This window comes from Rhinopithecus bieti, unplaced genomic scaffold, assembly GCF_001698545.2.
Source record: "Rhinopithecus bieti isolate Rb0 unplaced genomic scaffold, ASM169854v2 scaffold_32105, whole genome shotgun sequence".
In the NCBI taxonomy this organism is placed as follows: Eukaryota; Metazoa; Chordata; class Mammalia; order Primates; family Cercopithecidae; genus Rhinopithecus; species Rhinopithecus bieti.
Genome location: NW_016814250.1, coordinates 874,220 through 893,628, shown reverse-complemented (window position 1 = coordinate 893,628; position 19,409 = coordinate 874,220). Strand labels below are relative to the sequence as shown.

The window sequence follows — 19,409 nt, the reverse complement described above, 5'->3', positions numbered from 1 at the left end:
CTGTAATCCCAGCACTTTGGGAGGCCAAGGCGGACTGATCACCTGAGGTCTGGAGTTTGAGACCAGCCTGAGCAACATGGAGAAACCCTCTTTCTACTAAAAATTAAAAAAAAGGAGCCAGGCGTGGTGGCACATGCCTGTAATCCCAGCTACTTGGGAGGCTAAGGCAGGAGAATCACTTGAACCCGGGAGGGGGAGGTTGCTGTTAGCTGAGATCGCGCCATTGCACTCCAGCTCTGGGCAACAAGAGCGAAACTCCATCTCAAAAAAAAAAAAGTTCATTCTTAAGTTCTATTCACTCATGCTAGTTTAAAATACAGGGGAAAGCTTGAAGGCTTGGTAAACTCTTTCGTTTTTTGTTTTTTTAAAAACCATGACTATGGTTTGAATGTCTCCTCCAAAGCTCATGTGTTGGAAGGTTAATCCTCAGTGCAACAGTGTTGAGAGGTGTGATATTTAAGCGGGGATGAGGTCAGGAGGGCTCTGCCTTCATAGGTGGATTAATGCCATTTTCATGGATGGGAGTGGGGTTTTTTATACAGGATGAGGTCAGCCCTCTTGCCCTTTCTCTCTCTCTCTCCCTCTCCTCTCTCTATCTCTCTGCCCTCTGCCATGAACAGTCAGCCAAATAAGTTTCTGTTCTTTATAAATTACCCAGTCTGTTGTATTTTGTTAGACTTTTGAGTTACAACATTATTTTTTTCATTGCCGAAGGCATGGATGGTTCTGAAGTATCATTTGGCTTTGCAAAAGATTTCTGAGGAGTCTAGCAGTTGCAGTAATGTAAGTAACAACAAAACACTCAATGTTAGTAAAGATAAGCAGAGTTTCAAAGCAATGGTCATTTTATCTGAACATAGCTAAGATCTGACACTTATCTTTTAGTCCCCAACCTAAGGGTAGGGAGGGGGTCTTAGTCACCATTCATCTCATTCACACACAGAAGTTGAGTTGCAAGGATAACAACAGAGAAAAAAAATTGCAAGCATAGATAACGGAGAACTAAACTGATTATCACTTAGTTGATAGTGTCAGATCCCACAGGTTGAGGACTCAGTTCCACAGACTGCCCCCTACTTCAGATGCCAGTTACAAGTAGTAGGTTGTCACTTGTACTTCTCACAGGCTGTAAATTGGAAGTTCCTGAGACCAATTCTTCGAGTTCCGTTAATTTGCTAGAGTGGTTCACAGAACTCGGGAAAACACTTTACTTATGTTTGCCCATTTCATTTATTATGAAGGATGTTACAAAGGATACAAATGAAGAGCCAGATGAAGAGATGCATAGAGCAAGCATGTGGGAAGTGGCACGGGGCTTCCATGCCCTCTCTGGGCACCCTCTAGGAACCTCCATGTGTTCAGCTACCTGGAAGCTCTCTGAACCTTATCTTTCTGGGTTTTTATGGAAGCTTTGTTATGTAGGCATGACTGATTACATCACCGGCTATTAGTGATCAACTCAACCTTCAGTGTGTCTCCTCTCTCTGGAGGCTAGTGGGTTGGATGGAAAGTCCCAATCCTCTAATCTTGCCATGGTCTTTTAGCCCCCAACCTAGGGCTGGGTAGGGGCCCTTAGTCATCATTTATCTCATTAGCATACAGAAGACACCATTCTGTAGGTTCCAAGGGTGTTAGGAGTTCTGTAGCAGGAAACAGGATGAAGACCAGACACATATGTATCTTATTATAATCACAATATCATATTTGCCCTATGTATACTTTATATTCGGCTATTCCTGAGTTGTATGCTTTGTAATAAATCCGTAAATATAAGTAAAGTGTTCTTCTGAGTTCTGTGAGCCATTCTGGCAAATTATTGAACTCAAAGAGGACATTGTGGGAACCCTTGATTGTTACAGCCTGATGGGTTCTTCTTGCCCACTGCCCAGAAAAGCCAATACAGCGAGAACAGCACAAGTTGCAGTAGGAAAGTTTAGGTGGGCTCATGCCTGTAATCCCAGCACTTGGGGAGGCCGAGGTGGGTGGATCACTTGAGGTCAGGAGTTTGAGAGCAGCCTGGCCAACATGGTAAAACCCCGTCTCTACTAAAAATACAAAAATTAGCTGGGAATGGTGATGTGTGCCTGTAATCCCAGCTGCTCAGGAGACTGAGGCAGGAGAATCGCCTGAATTTGGGAGGCAGAGGTTGCAGTGAGCCAAGATTGCACCACTGCACTCCAGCCTGGGCAACAGTGTGAGACTCCGTCTCAAAAAAAAAAAAAAAAAAGGAAAAGTGTGTAATTATCATAAGGCAGTCAAGTGGAAGAATGGGAGATGTTTTTCAAATCCACCTCCCTGAGAACTCAGAGGCTAGTTTTAAAGAATAATTTGGTGAACTGGTGGCTAGGGAATGGATACTGCTGACTGGTTTGGGATGAAATCATAGGTATGTCAAAAACGGTCTTCCTGCGCTGAGTCAAGTTTCTGGGTGGGAGTCATAGGAGCAGTTGAGTCTGAAAAATATCTCAAAGACCAATCTTAGGTTTTACAATACTGATGTTATCTATAGGAGCAATTGGGGCAGTTATACATCTGGTGACCTCTGGCTCCATGATTCCTGAGCAGTAGGGCATTATAGAAAAGCAAGCTAGGGTACAATGACTGGGTATCATTTAACTGTGCCTACATTTTAGCAGAATTCAGGCTCCTCCCATAATCCTAACCTTGTGGCCTTTCCTTAGTTTTACAGTGGCTGTTTTGGTCCCTGAACAAGGAGAGGGTTCATTTCAGGAAGGGACTATTGTCATCCTTGCTTTAAAGTTAAACTGTAAACTAAAATTCCTCCCACAGTTAGCTCACCCTATGCCTGAGACAGTCAGTTTGTGAGGTTAGAAGCAGAATGGAGTGAGCTATGTTAGATTTCTTTCACTGCCATAATTTTTGCAAAGGTGGTTTCAGTTTTATAGATGGCCAAAAGTACTGAAAGTCCAGGACCTACAGTTGGCATCAGAACTGGGGGCAGTCATGTGGGATGGAGCCCTTATAGCACTTGATGCTAACTCCAGGTAATGTCGGTATTGATTTCAGTTGTAGTACACTCAAAAGGTATCTGAGAATTTTTTGGAGTGGGAACCTCCTCCCTGCCCCCCGCCACCACCACTTGGTGTCAGAAGTTTTATTTTTATTTCTTTTAGACAGGCTGTCACTCTGTCGCCCAGGCTGGAGTGCAGTGGCATGATCATGGCTCACTGCAGCCATGACTTCCTGGGCTCAACCTACATTTTATAAATAGAAACAGTTCCTAAGACTACTTAAGTGACTCACATGATATCGTTCTCCAACTCTCTTTCTCCCATAGATTTCATGACTATAAGGTTAGCTTTTATTAACCTGTGTGCTTTTTTAACTTTCTAATTTCATAGAATGGTACTCTCTTGTGGCTATTTGGGGAGTGAAGGGTTGTTAGTCAAGCAACATAAAGTTCTGTGGCTAGTCTCTCCTTTCAGAGACCTTTGTGATCCTGAAGAAAATTAGGTCTGATTTTCACTTAAATGCATCACAGTTAGCAGATAACGTCAGTTGTTCAGATAATTTTAATAACATGAGTTTTCAGGATTAAACTTGATCCTTTTGAGGAAAAAAGATTTTTCCAGTGATTTGGGAAGACATAAAATTGTAGCCAGTTTGGTAAAGGCATAGATTGGAATTTGGTTAAGAGCTGTGCAATTTTATTATGAGGTGTGAAATTTCACTAACTGTGGAGATTGAATTTCTACCAGACTACCTAATATGCCAAAAAGTTGATAGGAAAGGAATAGCAACAATGAGTAAAGCACTGGGGGCAGGGTGGAGTCCATTTTTAGGCTAATTGATGAATATAGGATTTATTACAACTCTAAAGGATCATGTCGTTATATTTAGTGGGTGAAGAGAGATTATCCTGGTACAGAATCATGACTTATCTTTATCAGTCTGGTGCCATTACATTTGGAGTCATCTCTTAACTTTGCTTGTTGAATCTGTGCTCCTCACATTACGGCTGGGGATATGGCTTCCTGTTAGCTTGTCTTTAGGAGAGAGTGAGCTGTTACAAGAGCAGACTGTTTCCTTATTAACTTTTCCTCAAATGTATTATTTTGAAAATTTTCAAACTTAGGAAAAATTGCAAGAATAATAACAGAGAACACTAGATTATTGTTTACTGAACCATTTGGTAGTTGATTGTTGGCATCATAAACTTCATCTTTTCTTTAGTATTTAGCATGTGTTTCCTAAGAACAAATGTTTTCCCCTACATATCACAATAAAATTATCACTCAGGATATTTCACATTGATAAAACAGTATTAGTTTTAATACTAATAATAGTATTAATATATAATAATACTAATAATAGCACTAATATATATTGCATATTAAAATTTCTCATTACCCTAGTAATATTCTTCATTGCTTTTCTTCCCAGTCTAGTTCTAATCAAGAGTCTTACATTGCATTTAGTTGCCATGTCTTGTCATTATAATTTAATTGTCCTTACTTTAGATATCTTTAAGTGGTTATAGAATTGAGATAATCAGTTTAGTAAGAGACCGGAGAATTAATTGAAATCTAATTCAAGAGCAGTAGTGCCAAAGTAGTTTTGAGGAATGGGGTGTTTTATAGCTTAGCTTGTCTAGGTTTTAATGATCTGTTTAGGGAGACTGCATAGTATATAATTTTGGAAATGTTTATGAATTACTTTTTAAGATATGAACAAATGTGTTGGTGAAATGTTTAGTTCTGTATTTTTATAAGTGGATTCTTACTCTAAATATTTAATTTAGGAGTAAAAATGTACTGTGAAATGTACATATGATAATATAAAGTTCACCTGCCTAGTATGCTGTTCTAGAAATTCAAGTAGGAACAAGCTTGGAATATTCAGTAAAAGTGTAGATTTGACATTTGATTGTAAATGTGGCAAATGAAAAGAATTACTTGGTTTAAAGTATCCTCCACCTCTGTTTCATTGGATGTCAGTAGGTGGCCCACCCACCCTTCTCTCCCTTCCCACATAGCACATAGCTCAGGTGTGAGGAAACAAGACTACATAGGTAGGTGTGGAAGCTGCCTTGGCTTAAGAGCCCTTCGCTTTCATATAGCAACTCTTCTCTCATGGGCACAGCTTCCACAGCCTAGCAATATGAACACCTGTTTAAACTCTCAGGGAAGCCCACATGTGGTATGGGTTCCCGTCAGGCATTTATCCTTTGTTCATAGTTCTCTCCATCCAGATATAGTCTACCTATTAAGAGATTTTTTTTTTAACCTTAAGCAGTGTTGCTGATAAACACAGCTGACAATCTATTCTTATAAGATTTTCAGAGAAAGAGAAGGTAAACCCAAGGTCAACTGTAGGAAGACAAAGGATTTTGTTAACCCTTGACTCTATCTCCTCGAGTATTAGAGTATTTGGACTTTTTTTTTTTTTAATTTTGCATTTGGAGTGTTTGACCTTTTATTTTGAAATAATTTTCAAGCCTTTGGAGAAGTTAAAGAATAATACAAAGAACTTACCATATACCTTACACTCAGATTCACAAACTATTAATATTTTACCACATCTGCTAAATTGTTCAGGAAAAAACATTTCAGGCTCTTTCCCTGAACCATAGATAAAATGTGTCTTTACTCCTAAGACCTTGGAATGCATAGGACATTCACTTATATAATCACTGTACAATTATTAAAATCAGGAAATTTACAGGGACACAATACTGTTATCTAAGCTACAAACCTTATCCAGGTTTCACCAGTTGTCACAATAATGTCCTTTGTAGCTTTTCTGTTCCTAGTCTGGAATCCAATCCAGGATCATATATTCCATTTAGTTTTCATGTCTCTTTAGTGGTGCAATCACTGCTCACTGCAGTGTGGACCTCCTGGGCTCAAGCGATCCTCCCACCTCAGCCTCTTGAGTAAGCTAGGACTACAGGTGTGCACCACCACACCTGGCTAGTTCATTTATTTGTAGAGATGGGGTCTTGCTATGTTGCCCAGGCAGGTCTTGAAGTCCTGGGCTCAAGCAATTCTCTCACCTTGGCCTCCCACAGTGTTGGGATTATAGGCATCTTGGCCACCGTGCCCAGCCTGTCGCATTATTTTTGCTGTTAATACAGTCACATTGTTTAAGTTTTATCTACACATTTCTCCATTCAGTAAGTCACTATTTCCCCCTTTGTGATAAGTCATTTGTGGGGGTGATACTTTGAGACTGTAAAAGGATATTTTCCTAATCAAACTTTGACCTACTAGTTTTAGCATCCATTGATGACTCTTTCCTGAATCTAAAGACGTATGTTCATTTAAATAGCTAACTGGTCATTTTTCTCTTTCATTGATCAGTAGTTACTTTGACTTGAGAAATTATTTCTAATGGTTTACTATTCTGAAATACCAGCCATGAATAATTGAAAATCCGTTAGACTCTGTGTAATCTGTAGCTCTTTACTGATTTATCATGATTCTTAGTTACTGATGTTTATACAATAGAGGGGATTACAAAGGGTTTCTTTTATGTTTTTTTGAGACAAAGTCTCACTCTGTCACCCAGGGTGTAGTGCAGTGGTGGGATGTATTTCACTGCAACTGCTACCTCTTGGATTCAAGCAGTCCTCCTGCCTCAACCTCCCAAGTAGCTGGGACTATAGGTGCATGCCATAGTGGTGTTTATCAAAACCACGCTTGGCTAGTTTTTGTATTTTTTATAGAGATGAGGTTTTGCCATGTTGCCTAGGCTGGTCTTGAACTCTTGGGCTCAAGTGATCCACCCACCTTGGCCTCCCAAAGTGCTGGGATTACAGGCGTGAGCCACTGTGGCCCAGCCGCAAAAGCTTTTTAAAATATGTACTTTTTTCCTTAGGTGTTTACTACAATCTGGAGGCAAGATCTTTCCTCAATATGTGCTGATGTTTGGGTTGCTTGTGGAATCACAGACACTCCTAGAGGAGAATGCTGTTCAAGGAACAGAACGTACTCTTGGATTAAATATAGCACCTTTTATTAATCAGTTTCAGGTAAGTGTCTAGAGGAGAAGTTCAACCAGGATGCTGTTGAAGAGTCTACCTTCGCTCCCTCTTTAGTTACTGTTTAATCTAGCTAAACATAGTGACTAAAGTTTAGCTGGATTAAACACAGTGATTAAGAGCACTTAGATTCTTACCTACAAAGGAACTTATTATAGGTAAAAATCAACCTAGATGTTACAGTAACCAAGGAATTTTGTCGTGACTGCTGATAAAAGTTTATAGGTATTTGGCCAGGTGTGGTGGCTCATGCCTGTAATCCCAGCACTTTGGGGAGGCTGAGGCGGGTGGATCACTTGAGGTCAGGAGTTCAAGACCAGCCTGGCCAACATGGTAAAATCCCGCCTCTACTAAAAATACAAAAAAAATTAGCCAGGTATGGTGGTGCGTGCCTACAATCCCAGTTACTCTGGAGACTAAGGCAGGAGAATCGCTTGAACTCAGGAGGCAGGAGTTGCAGTGAGCCAAGATCGTGACACTGCACTGCAGTCTGGATGACAGAGCAAGACTGCATATCAAAAAAAAAAAAAAAAAAAGTTTATAGATACTCCTCTGAATCACTGTCATAAATGGAAGAAGGGTCCTAGGTTTTAATCTTACGAAAAAGAGTGGTCTTTGTCCAAAAAAGATTTATGTTCTAAACTTGAACCCTTACATTGAGACCTCAGGCTGGCAGCTGGTAAGTATCAGCAGCTAATGGTCAGATTCTAGGAAATCAGACTGCGGACAGCAGGAATGCAGGAGCCTAGGAAAACAGCTCAAGCAAAAGGGGGTTAGCCTCTGTTTAGGAAATAAGGAGTCAAGATTTAGAAATGGGCTGGGCATGGTGGCTCACACCTGTAGTCCTGGCACTTTGAGAGGCAAAGGTGGGGCAGATTGCTTGAGCTCACAAGTTCGAGATGAGCCTGGGCAACATGGGGAAACCCTGTCTCTACAAAAAATACAAAAATTATCTGGGCTTGGTGGTGCATGCCTGTAGTCCCAGCTACTTGGGAGGCTGAGGTAGAAGAATTGCTTGAGCCTGGGAGGTGGAGGTTGCGGTGAGCTGAAATCACAACACTGCACTCCAGCCTGGGTGATAGAGTAACAAATGTTTACTGAATGTCTGCTACATGTACATTTAGATTTGGAGAACAGGGCTATAAATAAAGATAGAATTTTTGGTAAGTTGGATGCGGGCTATGAAAGAGGACTCCATTTTTTTTTTAGGTGAAAGCACCTAGAAGAATGGTTCCCATTTACTGATAATGGGGAAAATAGGATCAGGCTTTGTATGTTGCTGTGGTCACTGAGCAATTGGGTAAGAATTCAGAGAAAGCTCTGGGCTGAAGATTTAAATTTGGCAGCAGCATGTAGCTGGTATTTAAGGCCATAAGACTGGATGAAATAGCATGGGGGCATGATGATAAAGAGGGCTGGGAACTGAACTCTAGAGAACTCATAAAGTTATGAGCTTGGTTTGGTTGGTTATATAGAAGGAACTGGTAAAGATGACAGGAGGGCCAGGCATGGTAGCTCATGCCTATAATCCTAGCACTTGGGGAGGCCAAGGAGGGCAGATTGCTTGAGTCCAGGAGTTCGAGACAGCCTGGGCAACATGGCAAAAACCCATCTCTACAAAAAATACAAATATTAGCCAAATTTGGTGGTAGGCACCTGTAGTCCTAGCTACATGGGAGGATCACTTGAGCCCTGGAGGCGGAGGTTGCAGTGAGCTGTGATCACACCACTGCACTCCAGCCTGGGGAACACAGTGAGACCTAGTCTCAAAAAAAAAACAAAAAACAAAAAACAAAAAACAAAAGTGGGGGCCGACTATGAGGTATGGGTTCAGCAGTGTGGGGATTAGGAGGCAGGTGATAAGAGGTGACATGAGAATCTAAGGCTTCTTCTGGTTTGATGTAAACATAGGAGCATAACAAGGAGTCTTAGAAATGGTGTGGGGTTACTGTTAGAGTTTTTATGGGGAAGAAAGGCTGGATGCTTTCAAGGATGCCCAGGGAGAGGTGAATGTATCTGTGTCCTGTTTCGCCTTATACAAGGAAAATGACAGTTTCCTTTGTTTCAAATGAGGATGAAGCTAAAAATTATTAGTATTAAATAGTAGCATTCAATTGCTACTAAACTTGATAGACCATTTGATAGTGATTCTCAACTTTGTACATTGGAAACATCTGGGGATCCTATCTCCAGATGGTTTGAGGTGTGGCCTGAACAGTTGGGCTTTTAAAAAGCTCCCCAAGTGATTTTAATTTGCAGCCAAGATTGAGAACCACTGCCTTCTAGAAATAAACTTATTTTCCAAATGAAATCAATTATTCTTTGATTGAATCTGGCATCATATCTGAAACAATTCAATTAGTATTGTACCATTATTTCATAAACAAATCCTTGGGTTAAAAATTTTTAGAGCTGTTTAGCTTAAGGAAAAATTTAATCTGTTCCCATCCAAATGAAAGATCTACAGGTAATGGAAACCAGAGCAAATTATGTAACCTGCCTAAACCTTGGTTTGTTCATTCTTTTTGTACTGGAACAATGAAAGTCCTAATGAAAGCCAGCCTTAACTTGATGTGGGAATATAAAGGAGGTAATGTAAAAAGTATTCTATCATACTGAGTCAAGTACAAAGCAAGCCCTGACCACAAAAGGAATGTGTAAAAGTGAAAACTTCAGCCCTGACCACAAAAGTGAAAGTGAAAAATTTATACTTTCTCTAGGTACCTATACGCGTATTTTTGGATCTATCCTCATTGCCCTGTATACCTTTAAGCAAGCCAGTGGAACTCTTAAGACTAGATTTAATGACTCCATATTTGAACACCTCTAAAAGAGAAGTAAAGGTAAGAACAACATGCAAAATGATTTCGTTATTGTTTAGAATAATTATCTTAAATTAGGTGATACTTTTATACATAGTTTTAGCTACTTTAAAGATTTAAATCTTATTTTCTGAACAGTATCCAAAAATGGATTTAAGTAAATTAGTGAATAGGTTAAGATTGATATGAATTAGCTGGTGAAATGTATTTTAAAATAAATTCTTGTATTTAAAAGTAACTAAAAAGAGAAAGAAGACTTATTTAAGTCTACTCTATGTACTATGATGATATTTTCATAATTTCTTAATTTTCATAGGTACACATTTGTAAATCTGGAAGAGTGACTGCTATTCCATTTTGGTATCATATGTACCTTGACGAAGAGATTAGGTTGGATACTTCAAGTGAAGCCTCCCACTGGAAACAAGCTGCAGTTGTTTTAGATAATCCCATCCAGGTTGAAATGGGAGAGGAACTTGTACTCAGCGTTCAGCACCACAAAAGCAATGTTAGCATCACAGTAAAGCAATGAAGAGCAGTTTTCCAATGAAAACTGTTTAAATAGAGTATCAACAAGTACAAAATTCTTATCTTAATTAGTGGGGTCTATAAAATTCCTTGTAATGGTCAAATATTTTAAACATTGACATTAAAGCATATTTTAAAAGATTCTAAATAAAAGAGTAGCATTATTATAGAAATACTGCTGCAGATTTGCTTTCTGGAAAAGGATACGTCACTAGTTTTTTGAATTAGGAAACTTCTTTTGCTCGATATTACGGAATAGGGATTTTAAAAGTCTTATTGTTATTGACATGTGTCAATAAGTGAAGCAAAACTTTACTTTTGTAGGCATCTTGGCCTTTTTTCTTAAATCCAAACTTGTAATTGGGAAACACAAAGGCTTCCACTGAAGACCGAGGGTTATGGTTACCTGTAAATTCCAGTCTTGCTTCCTTTAAATACTCAGTGTACATCTGAAACATCTCAGGTTTTGTTTTGAGAATGCAAGCTTGAAAAAGAATTTAAGCTATAAGCTAAATGTAATTACAACACTTAAGGAGTTAGGGAATAAATCTTCAGGAGGCAGCATTTTTCTTGGTCTACTTTGGCAAAAGAACATTTAAAAGCTGGTAACAACAAAGTTAAATTGAAGAAAGAGTTAATCCTAAACGATTTTTCAAAGTTTTGATTTGGATGCACAATAAGTATATTAGTTGATCCAATTTTTACAGACTTTTGAAATAAACGAAGATCATTATTATGCCTCCTATATGCTGTATACTCTTTGGAAGTCACAAATAAGATGGATCTTTGCTCCAGACTACCTATTCTTGGTACCTCTATTATTATACTACCCGGCTTTATTTTTAAAATAAATTTTATTGCATACATTTAAGGTATACGACGTGAAGCAAATTAACATATCCATCATCTCAGTTACCCATATATTTTTTGTTTCTGACAAGAGCAGCTGAAAGCTACTCATTTAGCATGAATCCCAAATACAGTACAATTTTGTTACCTAAAATCCTCATGTTGTACATTAGATCTCTAGACTTGTTCATCCTACATATCTGCTACTTTGAATCCTTTGACCTACATTTCCCCATTTCTCCCTACCCCCCCATAACCAGTTTTGTTCTTTATGTATTTGAATTTTTTTTTAGATTCTACATATATGTGAGATTATGCAGTATCTTTTTTTCTGTCTGGCTTATTTCATTTAGCAGTGTCTTTCAGGCCCATCCATGTTGTAGCAAATGGCAGTATATCGTTGTTTTTTTTTTTTTTTAGGGATGAATATTCCATTGTGTGTATGCATATATATACAGTTTCTTTATTCATCTGTCAATGGACACTTGAGTTGTCTCCATATGTTGGCTACTGTGAATAATGCTGTAATGAACACGGACTGCAGATCTATTTACAAGCTGGTGATTTCATTTGCTTTGAGTATATGCCCAGATGAGGGATTGCTGGATAGTATGGTAGTTTTATTTTTCTTTAGAAACTTCCATTCCATTTTCCGTGAGAGGTAGTACTTCCGAGTGGTTTTTATATGCATTTCCTTGATGATTAATTATGTTGAGCACCCTTTTATATACCTGTTGGCCATCTGTGTATCTTCTTCGGAGAAATGTCTATTCAGGTCTTTAGCCCATTTTTAAAATTGAGTTGTATGAATTCTTTATACATTTTGGATACTAACCCTTTTTCAGATATATAGCTTACAAATATTTTTTACTCAATCTGTAGGCTATTGTTTCATTTTGTTGACTGTATCTTTTACTGTCAGAAGCTTTTTGGTTTGATGTAGTCAGGTTTGTTTTTGCTTTTGTTGACTGAGCTTTTGGTATGGTATCCAAAAAATCATTGCCAAGGGTCAGTGTCCAGGAACTTTTCTCCTATGTTTTCTTCTAGTTTTATCGTTTCTGGTCTTACATTTAGGTCTTTTATCCATCTTGAGTTGATTGTTGTGTATGTCTACGATAAGGGTCTGATTTCATTGTTTTACATGTGGAAATGCAGTTTCCCAGCACCACTTAATGAAGATTGTTCTTTCCCTGCTGTGTCTTCTTGGTGTCTTTGTCAAAAATTAGTTGACTGTATATGTTTGGATTTATTTCTGGATTCTTTGTTCTATCCCACTGTTCTATGTATGTGTTTTTATGCGAGTACCATACTGTCTTGATTACTATAGCTTTGTAATATAATTTATAATTAGGAAATGTGATGTCTCCACCTTTTTTTCCTCAGTATTGTTTTGCCTATTCAGGGTCTTTTATGGTTACATATGAATTTTAGGATTTTTTTTCTATTTGTGTAAATAATGCCATTGGAATTTTGATAGGATTGCATTGATTCTGAATTGCTTTGGGTAGTGTGACCATTTTAACAATATTATTCTGATCCATGAGCACGGGATCTCTTTCCATTTATTTGTGTCTTTCTTTCATCAGTGTTTCACTGTTTTCAGTGTACGAGTCTTTTACTGCTTTGGTGTTAAATTTATTCCTAAGTATTTTTTTTATGCTATCATAAATGGCATCTTGATTTTTCAGTTAGATCATTCTTTATGTATAAAAATGCTAATGCTTTTGTATGTTGATTTTGTATTCTGCAACTTTACTGAATTCACTTGAGTTCTAACAGATTTTTTTTTGTGTATCTTTGGGGTTTTTACATATAGCCCAGTTTTAGTTTTAATAGAAATGTTTATAATAGTGGACAGAATAGACTTTGTATAATTACTGTGAACCACTATATCTGTCTCTGTATATGTATATATGAATGAGTATGTGTATAAATACATAAAGCAAAGGCTTTGAGAAACAATACTCATCTTTGCTTTCTGTAACATACTATGGCACTTTCTATTTTATTTTCATTATAAAATGTCAAACATGACCCAGTGGGGTTGTGATTAGCAATTAGAGAAACCCCATCATAGGTAATAAAGTTTTCCCAAATAGCACCTATATATCTTCTGACTGTGGTTTAATGAGTAATTAAGACCATTCAGCCAAGATTTATATTTGCTGCCACCTTTAATAGCACTGACGAAACGTAGTACTTTTTTTTTTTTGACCTCTTTTTCACTGTGCCTCTAATCAAAAAATGTTAAAATATTAAGGTTTTTTAATGTTTAAAGAATGAGACATAAAAAAGTTGCAGAAAATAAATGATAAATTCTTATTTTATTGAAAACATTCAGTTGAGAAATAAGAGATATAACTGCTTGTTAGGTAAGCTTATATGGCACATGATTAAGTTCCACTAATTCATATTTTCTGCATTGATGGCTTTCGTGGGATAATTCCGCGAGCATTATGACTCATGCAGCAGTGGTAGGAAGTACTGATGTTTTAAAAAAAGAAATTGTCCATTCGTCACACCGGCACAGTGGGCTCACGCCTGTAATCCCAGCGACTTGTTGGGAGCCGAGGTTGGGTGGATCGACGGGTGTCAGGAGATCGGAACCATCGCGCGCTGCGGACACGTGAAACCTCGTGTCTCTTGACTTTATAAAAAAAAAAAAAAAAAAAAAAAAAAGCCTGTCGCATGGTGGCGATGTGCCTGTAGTCCCAGCTACCGGAGAATGCGTGAACCGGGAGGCAGAGCTTGCAGTGAGCCGAGATTGCGCCACTGCACTCCAGCCTAAGTGACAGAGCAAGATTCCGTCTCCAAAAAAAAAAAAGTCCATCCTCTTGATAAAGCAGTGTAACATCAGGAAAATTTAGTTGGGGTCATTGTCTACCATTTGAGTATGTGATACTCTAATGTTAAGAAATCAAGTCTAAGTCTAGGAAATTTAGACCAATTATTTTTGATATACAAAACTTACATATATAAATTCAGTAGTTGTACCTGGCTTGCAGCTATTTTTGTGTTGACAGTTTCCATCATTTATGGTTTGTCCCAAGCACAAAATCCATGGGACTCCAGGTAATGATACAATATAGTAGTCGCACAGTTTGCTTTTCCATACTGTTCAGGAATCCACGGATTTATCTGAAGGTTCTTTTTTTCCTCCTATAGTATCACTAAGTATTTCATCAGATATCTTAGCTGTGGTAGGTGTAGTCTGGGGAGTCACAGTGTGTCCAAACCCTTGGTAGTGACCCATGGGTGAAGGTGGCATAGAAGAAGTAATGGAAATTGCATCTTGTGATGATGATGATAATAAGCTTGTATGTTCATTTTGATCTTGATCCTCGGGAAACAATTTTTTCCTGGGATGTCCCCTGACTGTCCGTCCTTTAATATAAAGTTTTCTGTTAGTCAAAAGTTGTTTTTACCATTATAAACTTACCATTCTAAAAATAAGCTCCCCACTTTCCCCTCTCCCACTCCCCAGAGTTGATGAGCCTGCACTGTGGTACTGCTTTAAAGTCTTTTTTCATCTCCAAATAGATAATAAATTGCCCTAGCAGGAGAAATTCATTATCCCACCTAACCTATTTGGTTTAATTAAATAGCTGGTACTTACCAACATGCCTTACTTGTTCAGAAATATCATCTCTAATATCTGAGACATCCCACATGGCAAGAAAGGAATCAAAGCATGAGCCTTCTTCTGCTTCTTGGACATATGGTTTATATGAGAATGTGTAATGATGAGCAATGGCAGCGAGGAACATCTCAATACAGATAATAAAATCCTATGAGAACAATAATAAAATAACAGTCACCTTTGGATTTAAATCTAGTTTTGTAGAGTGCTATCTTTCTCTAATTGCTTTTCAAAAGTGGTAAGATAAACGGCTGTGTTTTTTCTTCTCAGATTATATTCATTTTCCATTTTCCAAAATAATTATTTTGACCTCTTCAAAAAAGGCAAAATGCCAAAATGTGAATCTATTTTGCACTTCCTCAAGTAGCAGCCTTGAATTCCTGCATTCAAGCAATCCTCCCACTTCAGCCTCCCACGTAGCTAGGAGTATAGACATGCATTGTCGGGCCTGGCTAAGTATTTTATTTTTTAATTTTTTGTAGAGAGAAGGTCTCGCTTTGTTGCCCAGGCTGGTCTCGAATGCCTAGACTCAAGTGATGCCCCAACGTTGGCCTTACAAAGTGCTAGGATTACAGGCGTGAGTCACTGCATCCAGTCAGCCTCACGTGTTTCTTAGCAAAGTACATTTCATTCTCAGTCACATCAAGTATATTGCATTTCACTACCCAAGGACTACAAGGAGAAATGTAGAAAGAGAATTGGACTTAGGAATAATGAAATCCAGGTTTTATTCGTGTATCTGTTACAAATTAGTAATTATGGCCAATTTCTCTAGGGTTCCCCTGTTTTCTCACCTGTAAAGTGAGGATAATAGCCCCCATACCCTGTGGGTTGTCAGATTTAGTGGAGATATGTAAAAATGCTTAACAAATAGTAAAGTTCTATTGAATTCAGAGATGGCACCTACTTACCTGGAGTCCGGTGGCCACAGCTTCTACAGTTTGCCATTCCCATGTATGCTTTTCAGAAATAACGCCAACTTTTACCAACAAAGCAATAACTACTGCTTGCCTATATGTTAGGAAAAGGTAAACGCCAAATCTATATCAAGCATAAAATGAGCAGTAGTTTTAAAATGTGCCATTAAAAAAAAAAACCCAGTGCAACCTGTGGACCACCACCACCCTCTGCCTTTACAGCATATTGCTGAAGAAACTCTATCTATGTTAAATATATTAATTTGCTTTACAAATTCATTTTTCTAGTAGTTTTATCCCAAGATAGGGAGTCAAGCTAAGCATTTCAAGCAATCTAGAGATAATGGCCCCAGGTAAAATTTAAACAGCAAATAATGAAGTGGACATGCTTTCATAGTTGTATACACAAGAATATTCGCTTCAGTGTTTCTTATAATGGTAAAAAAATTAGGAACAACCTAAATATCAAAAGGAGATTAGTAAAAAGTTATATCCACATAACAGAATACTAAGCAAAAGCAAAAAAAAAAAAAAAAAAAGGCCCACAAAAAACACCCCCCCACCAAACAAAATTATATTTCTTTTTACTGACAAAGAACTGTATCTACAATATACTGAACACATTGTCGAATTCCACAAATTTTTATAGCATGAAACTTTCTCTGGAGTTTTATGTGACACAGGTTTACCAAAATGTTAATCATTCTTTTCCGGGTGGTGGGATTTCAGGGATTTTTCTTTTTCCTCTTTTGTATTATTTCTAACTTGTTAAATTTGGTGTATTTTTTTCTAGGACCCCTATTACCCACCTCTTTACTAAATTTTTTTCCTTTTTTTTTTTTGAGACGGAGTTTCACTCTGGCACCCAGGCTGGAGTGCAGTGGCGTGATTTTGGCTTACCACAACCTCTGCCTTCCGGGTTCAGGCGATTCTCCTGCCTTCCCTGCCAAGTAGCTGGGATTACAGGAGCCTGCTACCATGCCCAGCTGATTTTTGTATTTTTAGTAGAGACTAGCCATGCTGGCCAGGCTAGTCTGGAACTTCCAACCTCAGGTGATCCACCTGCCTCAGCCTCCCAAAGTGCTGCGATTACAGGTGTAAGCCACTGTGCCTGGCCCTCTTTACTATATTGAACTATGTATAGTTTTACCTTCTGTTTTAAAAAGATTTACTGATTATTTTCTCATATAATTAAATATTCTACATCATGCTTTCTTCCAAACTCCACAGTATTTTACTATATGACAGGGCCATGATTTATTTTAATAATTATTCCAGTATTGACATATTTAGGTTATCTCAAACTATTTTCTTCATATAAATGTTACAGTGACCATCTAATTATTTCTTTTGAAAATCCTTGAAGGGCTAAAAGATGAACTTTTAAAAGATAAGTAGAGACATTTTAATCTATCATCCGCATTACGACTATGTTTAAAATCCTCCGTAATCAACGGTTTTATTGCCTTTCAAAAAATGAGAACATTTAAAAGAAAGTAACACTTACCAAAAAGAAACAAAAACCACCAGCTTTACACAAAGAAATTTGCCAACAGGTTGGATTGGGCTCAGTTCTTCTTTTAGCACTTTATAAAATAGCAGGAGACAATACATGGCAAACTAGAAACAAGATTAACATTTAAACTTGTTCAATAAGAATAGATATGGTAATAGAAATATTAAAGTTATATACCAGAGACCTGGTACAGAGTAATGTTTCAGGCAAACTTTTCTAGGCTTTATTATTCTATTTTTAGATTAACAAGCTTTTATAGTTTACTACAGATGAATATATACTATATACAACATCCCTAAAAATGTTTTTAAGTGTTCACTTCCTGGGTTCCATAAAGGGAACAATAAACAAATGACTGACATAAATGGAAGAAATGGCTTTTGTTCAGCCAAATTAAAAAAATCCATCTGTAATGGCTTTTAAACATAAATCATCACTCATTTTATGAGGCTTTAGCTTATTACACAGTCTATCCTATGTAAATAAGGTAACTCATTAAACAAGTCCAATTTCAATAAAATTTGTGACTATGAAATCTGAATATAAAGAATTGAACAGTTTTTCCTGATGGCAGTATGTTTGAAGTTCAGCTAGATTTATTTTTTTTAAATGAACAAGACTTATTAACTATTTTTAGAAATCTGTAATAACCTAGTGTAGTGCTGAATAACAATAAATTTTCCTGAAAGTTCACTTTTCCCTATTAAAATTATATAAAATGCTAATGTAAAGTATTTTAGAATATGAAACCAGTAAAGAAAGAATAAAGTGATTCATGGTCTCCAATCATCCTTTGTACACATAAGCCAGTTTTTAAATAACTGTCATGAACTAATTATAAAATTTTATTGCCTAATGTTTTTTCCACTTAAAATACATAACTTCTATATATTTCATCAGGCTTATTTTTAATAACTGCCTAATATTTTGGCCAATGGAAAGACCACAGTGCATTCAACTAGTCCCTATCATTGGGTTTTGGATTGCTTTCAGCCTTTTGTTATTTACAAGTAATAGGCTTTATATACTAAGATACTTTAGGCAAACATACTTTTGAACACTTCTTTAGAATACATTCCCAGAAACAGAATTACTGGTTCCAAAGAGGATGAACATGTGGGAAAGCTTTGGCTACATGGACATTTAATTTTTATTATAAAGCTCTAATACCAAACATGCATACCACTGCATCTAAATTATTTTGCTGACAGCATTAGCCAAAGAATTTAAATAAAATGCACATTTTTTTTTAAGCTCCTAAGATCGAATAGAACATTACATCATAGGTCTTTGGAACATTACAGTTTCTAGAACATCATCCATTTTTCTAAACTTGGCATTCTCAATTTTCCTTTAACTCCAAATATATATGATAACAGACAATTTTATTCTCGCATTTTCATTCAAACCCTGTACCATCAAATATCAATTTGATATTTTCTCTTCTGAATATGTTAAGTATATGTGTGTGTGTGTATTTTTTTTAATGTAGCACTGTGCTTTTATTTATGATATATAGCTATGGAATGAGCAACAAATAAATGAACAAACATGGTCAACATGTGAGGGTATAAGTCGCCAAATAATTTACAAAGACATTATTATATTTTTATATATGTATTAAGATGTATATTAAAAGTTTTTTTCAAGTCTTCTTATAAATTAAATTTCAGATTTAATTTATAGGAAGATTAAAAAGCAAGCCTTATCCTAAAGAAGAAACTTTGTCTAAAGAAATTTAGTTAAAGATACGAATTTAGTACATTTTAAGAAAACTAAACATTTTACTTACCAACTGTGACATGTTGTTTATTATAACCAAATAAGTCCAAGCGTTTGAAAAGCTAAAGTTCCCTTCATCATATATACCAAGCAGCTCACAAATTCTAAAAATAGTAAAGATGAGATATCTCTATGATTAACTAAATCAAAATTATATTTTAAAATACAGCAATAGCAGTACTTATAGAAGTCAGTTTATTTGAGATCCCACTGACAATCACTTGACTTTGGACATAGAGAATTTAGAAGTCAGTTTATTTGAGAGATCCATTGACAATCACTTGACTTTGGATCTAGAGGTGGTTCAAAATGAAAGAAACCCATTTTCTCGAAATGTTATTATATGATTATT

General features: G+C 37.0%; 2 protein-coding genes across 5 annotated transcripts in view; one reads left to right on the top strand and one right to left on the bottom strand.

Moving 5' to 3' along the window:
* The window catches only part of PRMT9 (protein arginine methyltransferase 9), a 46,096-nt gene extending 34,998 nt beyond the window's left edge, over nt 1-11,098 (top strand). Inside the window, exons 10-12 of one of the 4 annotated variants that reach the window (XR_001881093.1) lie at nt 6,841-6,994; nt 8,213-8,303; nt 9,724-9,814. Coding sequence is in view for 1 of the 4 variants with exons in the window: in XM_017850079.1 (XP_017705568.1) it covers nt 6,841-6,994; nt 9,724-9,846; nt 10,142-10,357 (493 nt within the window). In the remaining 3 variants the exon portion in view is untranslated. Of the gene's footprint in view, nt 1-714; nt 784-6,840; nt 6,995-8,212; nt 8,304-9,723; nt 9,847-10,141 lie in introns of those variants that run through there. The other 3 variants (XM_017850079.1, XR_001881094.1, XR_001881095.1) reach the window with 3 other exon arrangements.
* Nucleotides 11,099-14,001: 2,903 nt separating this feature from the next.
* TMEM184C (transmembrane protein 184C) lies at nt 14,002-19,179 on the bottom strand. The gene is made up of 5 exons (XM_017850078.1): nt 19,068-19,179; nt 17,267-17,379; nt 15,754-15,853; nt 14,819-14,990; nt 14,002-14,586 (listed from the first exon to the last, which is right to left on the bottom strand). Exons 1-5 carry the CDS (start codon nt 19,077-19,079, stop codon nt 14,321-14,323), a joined length of 663 nt encoding a protein of 220 aa, XP_017705567.1. The 5' UTR covers nt 19,080-19,179; the 3' UTR covers nt 14,002-14,320.
* Between the last annotated feature and the right edge of the window lie 230 nt (nt 19,180-19,409).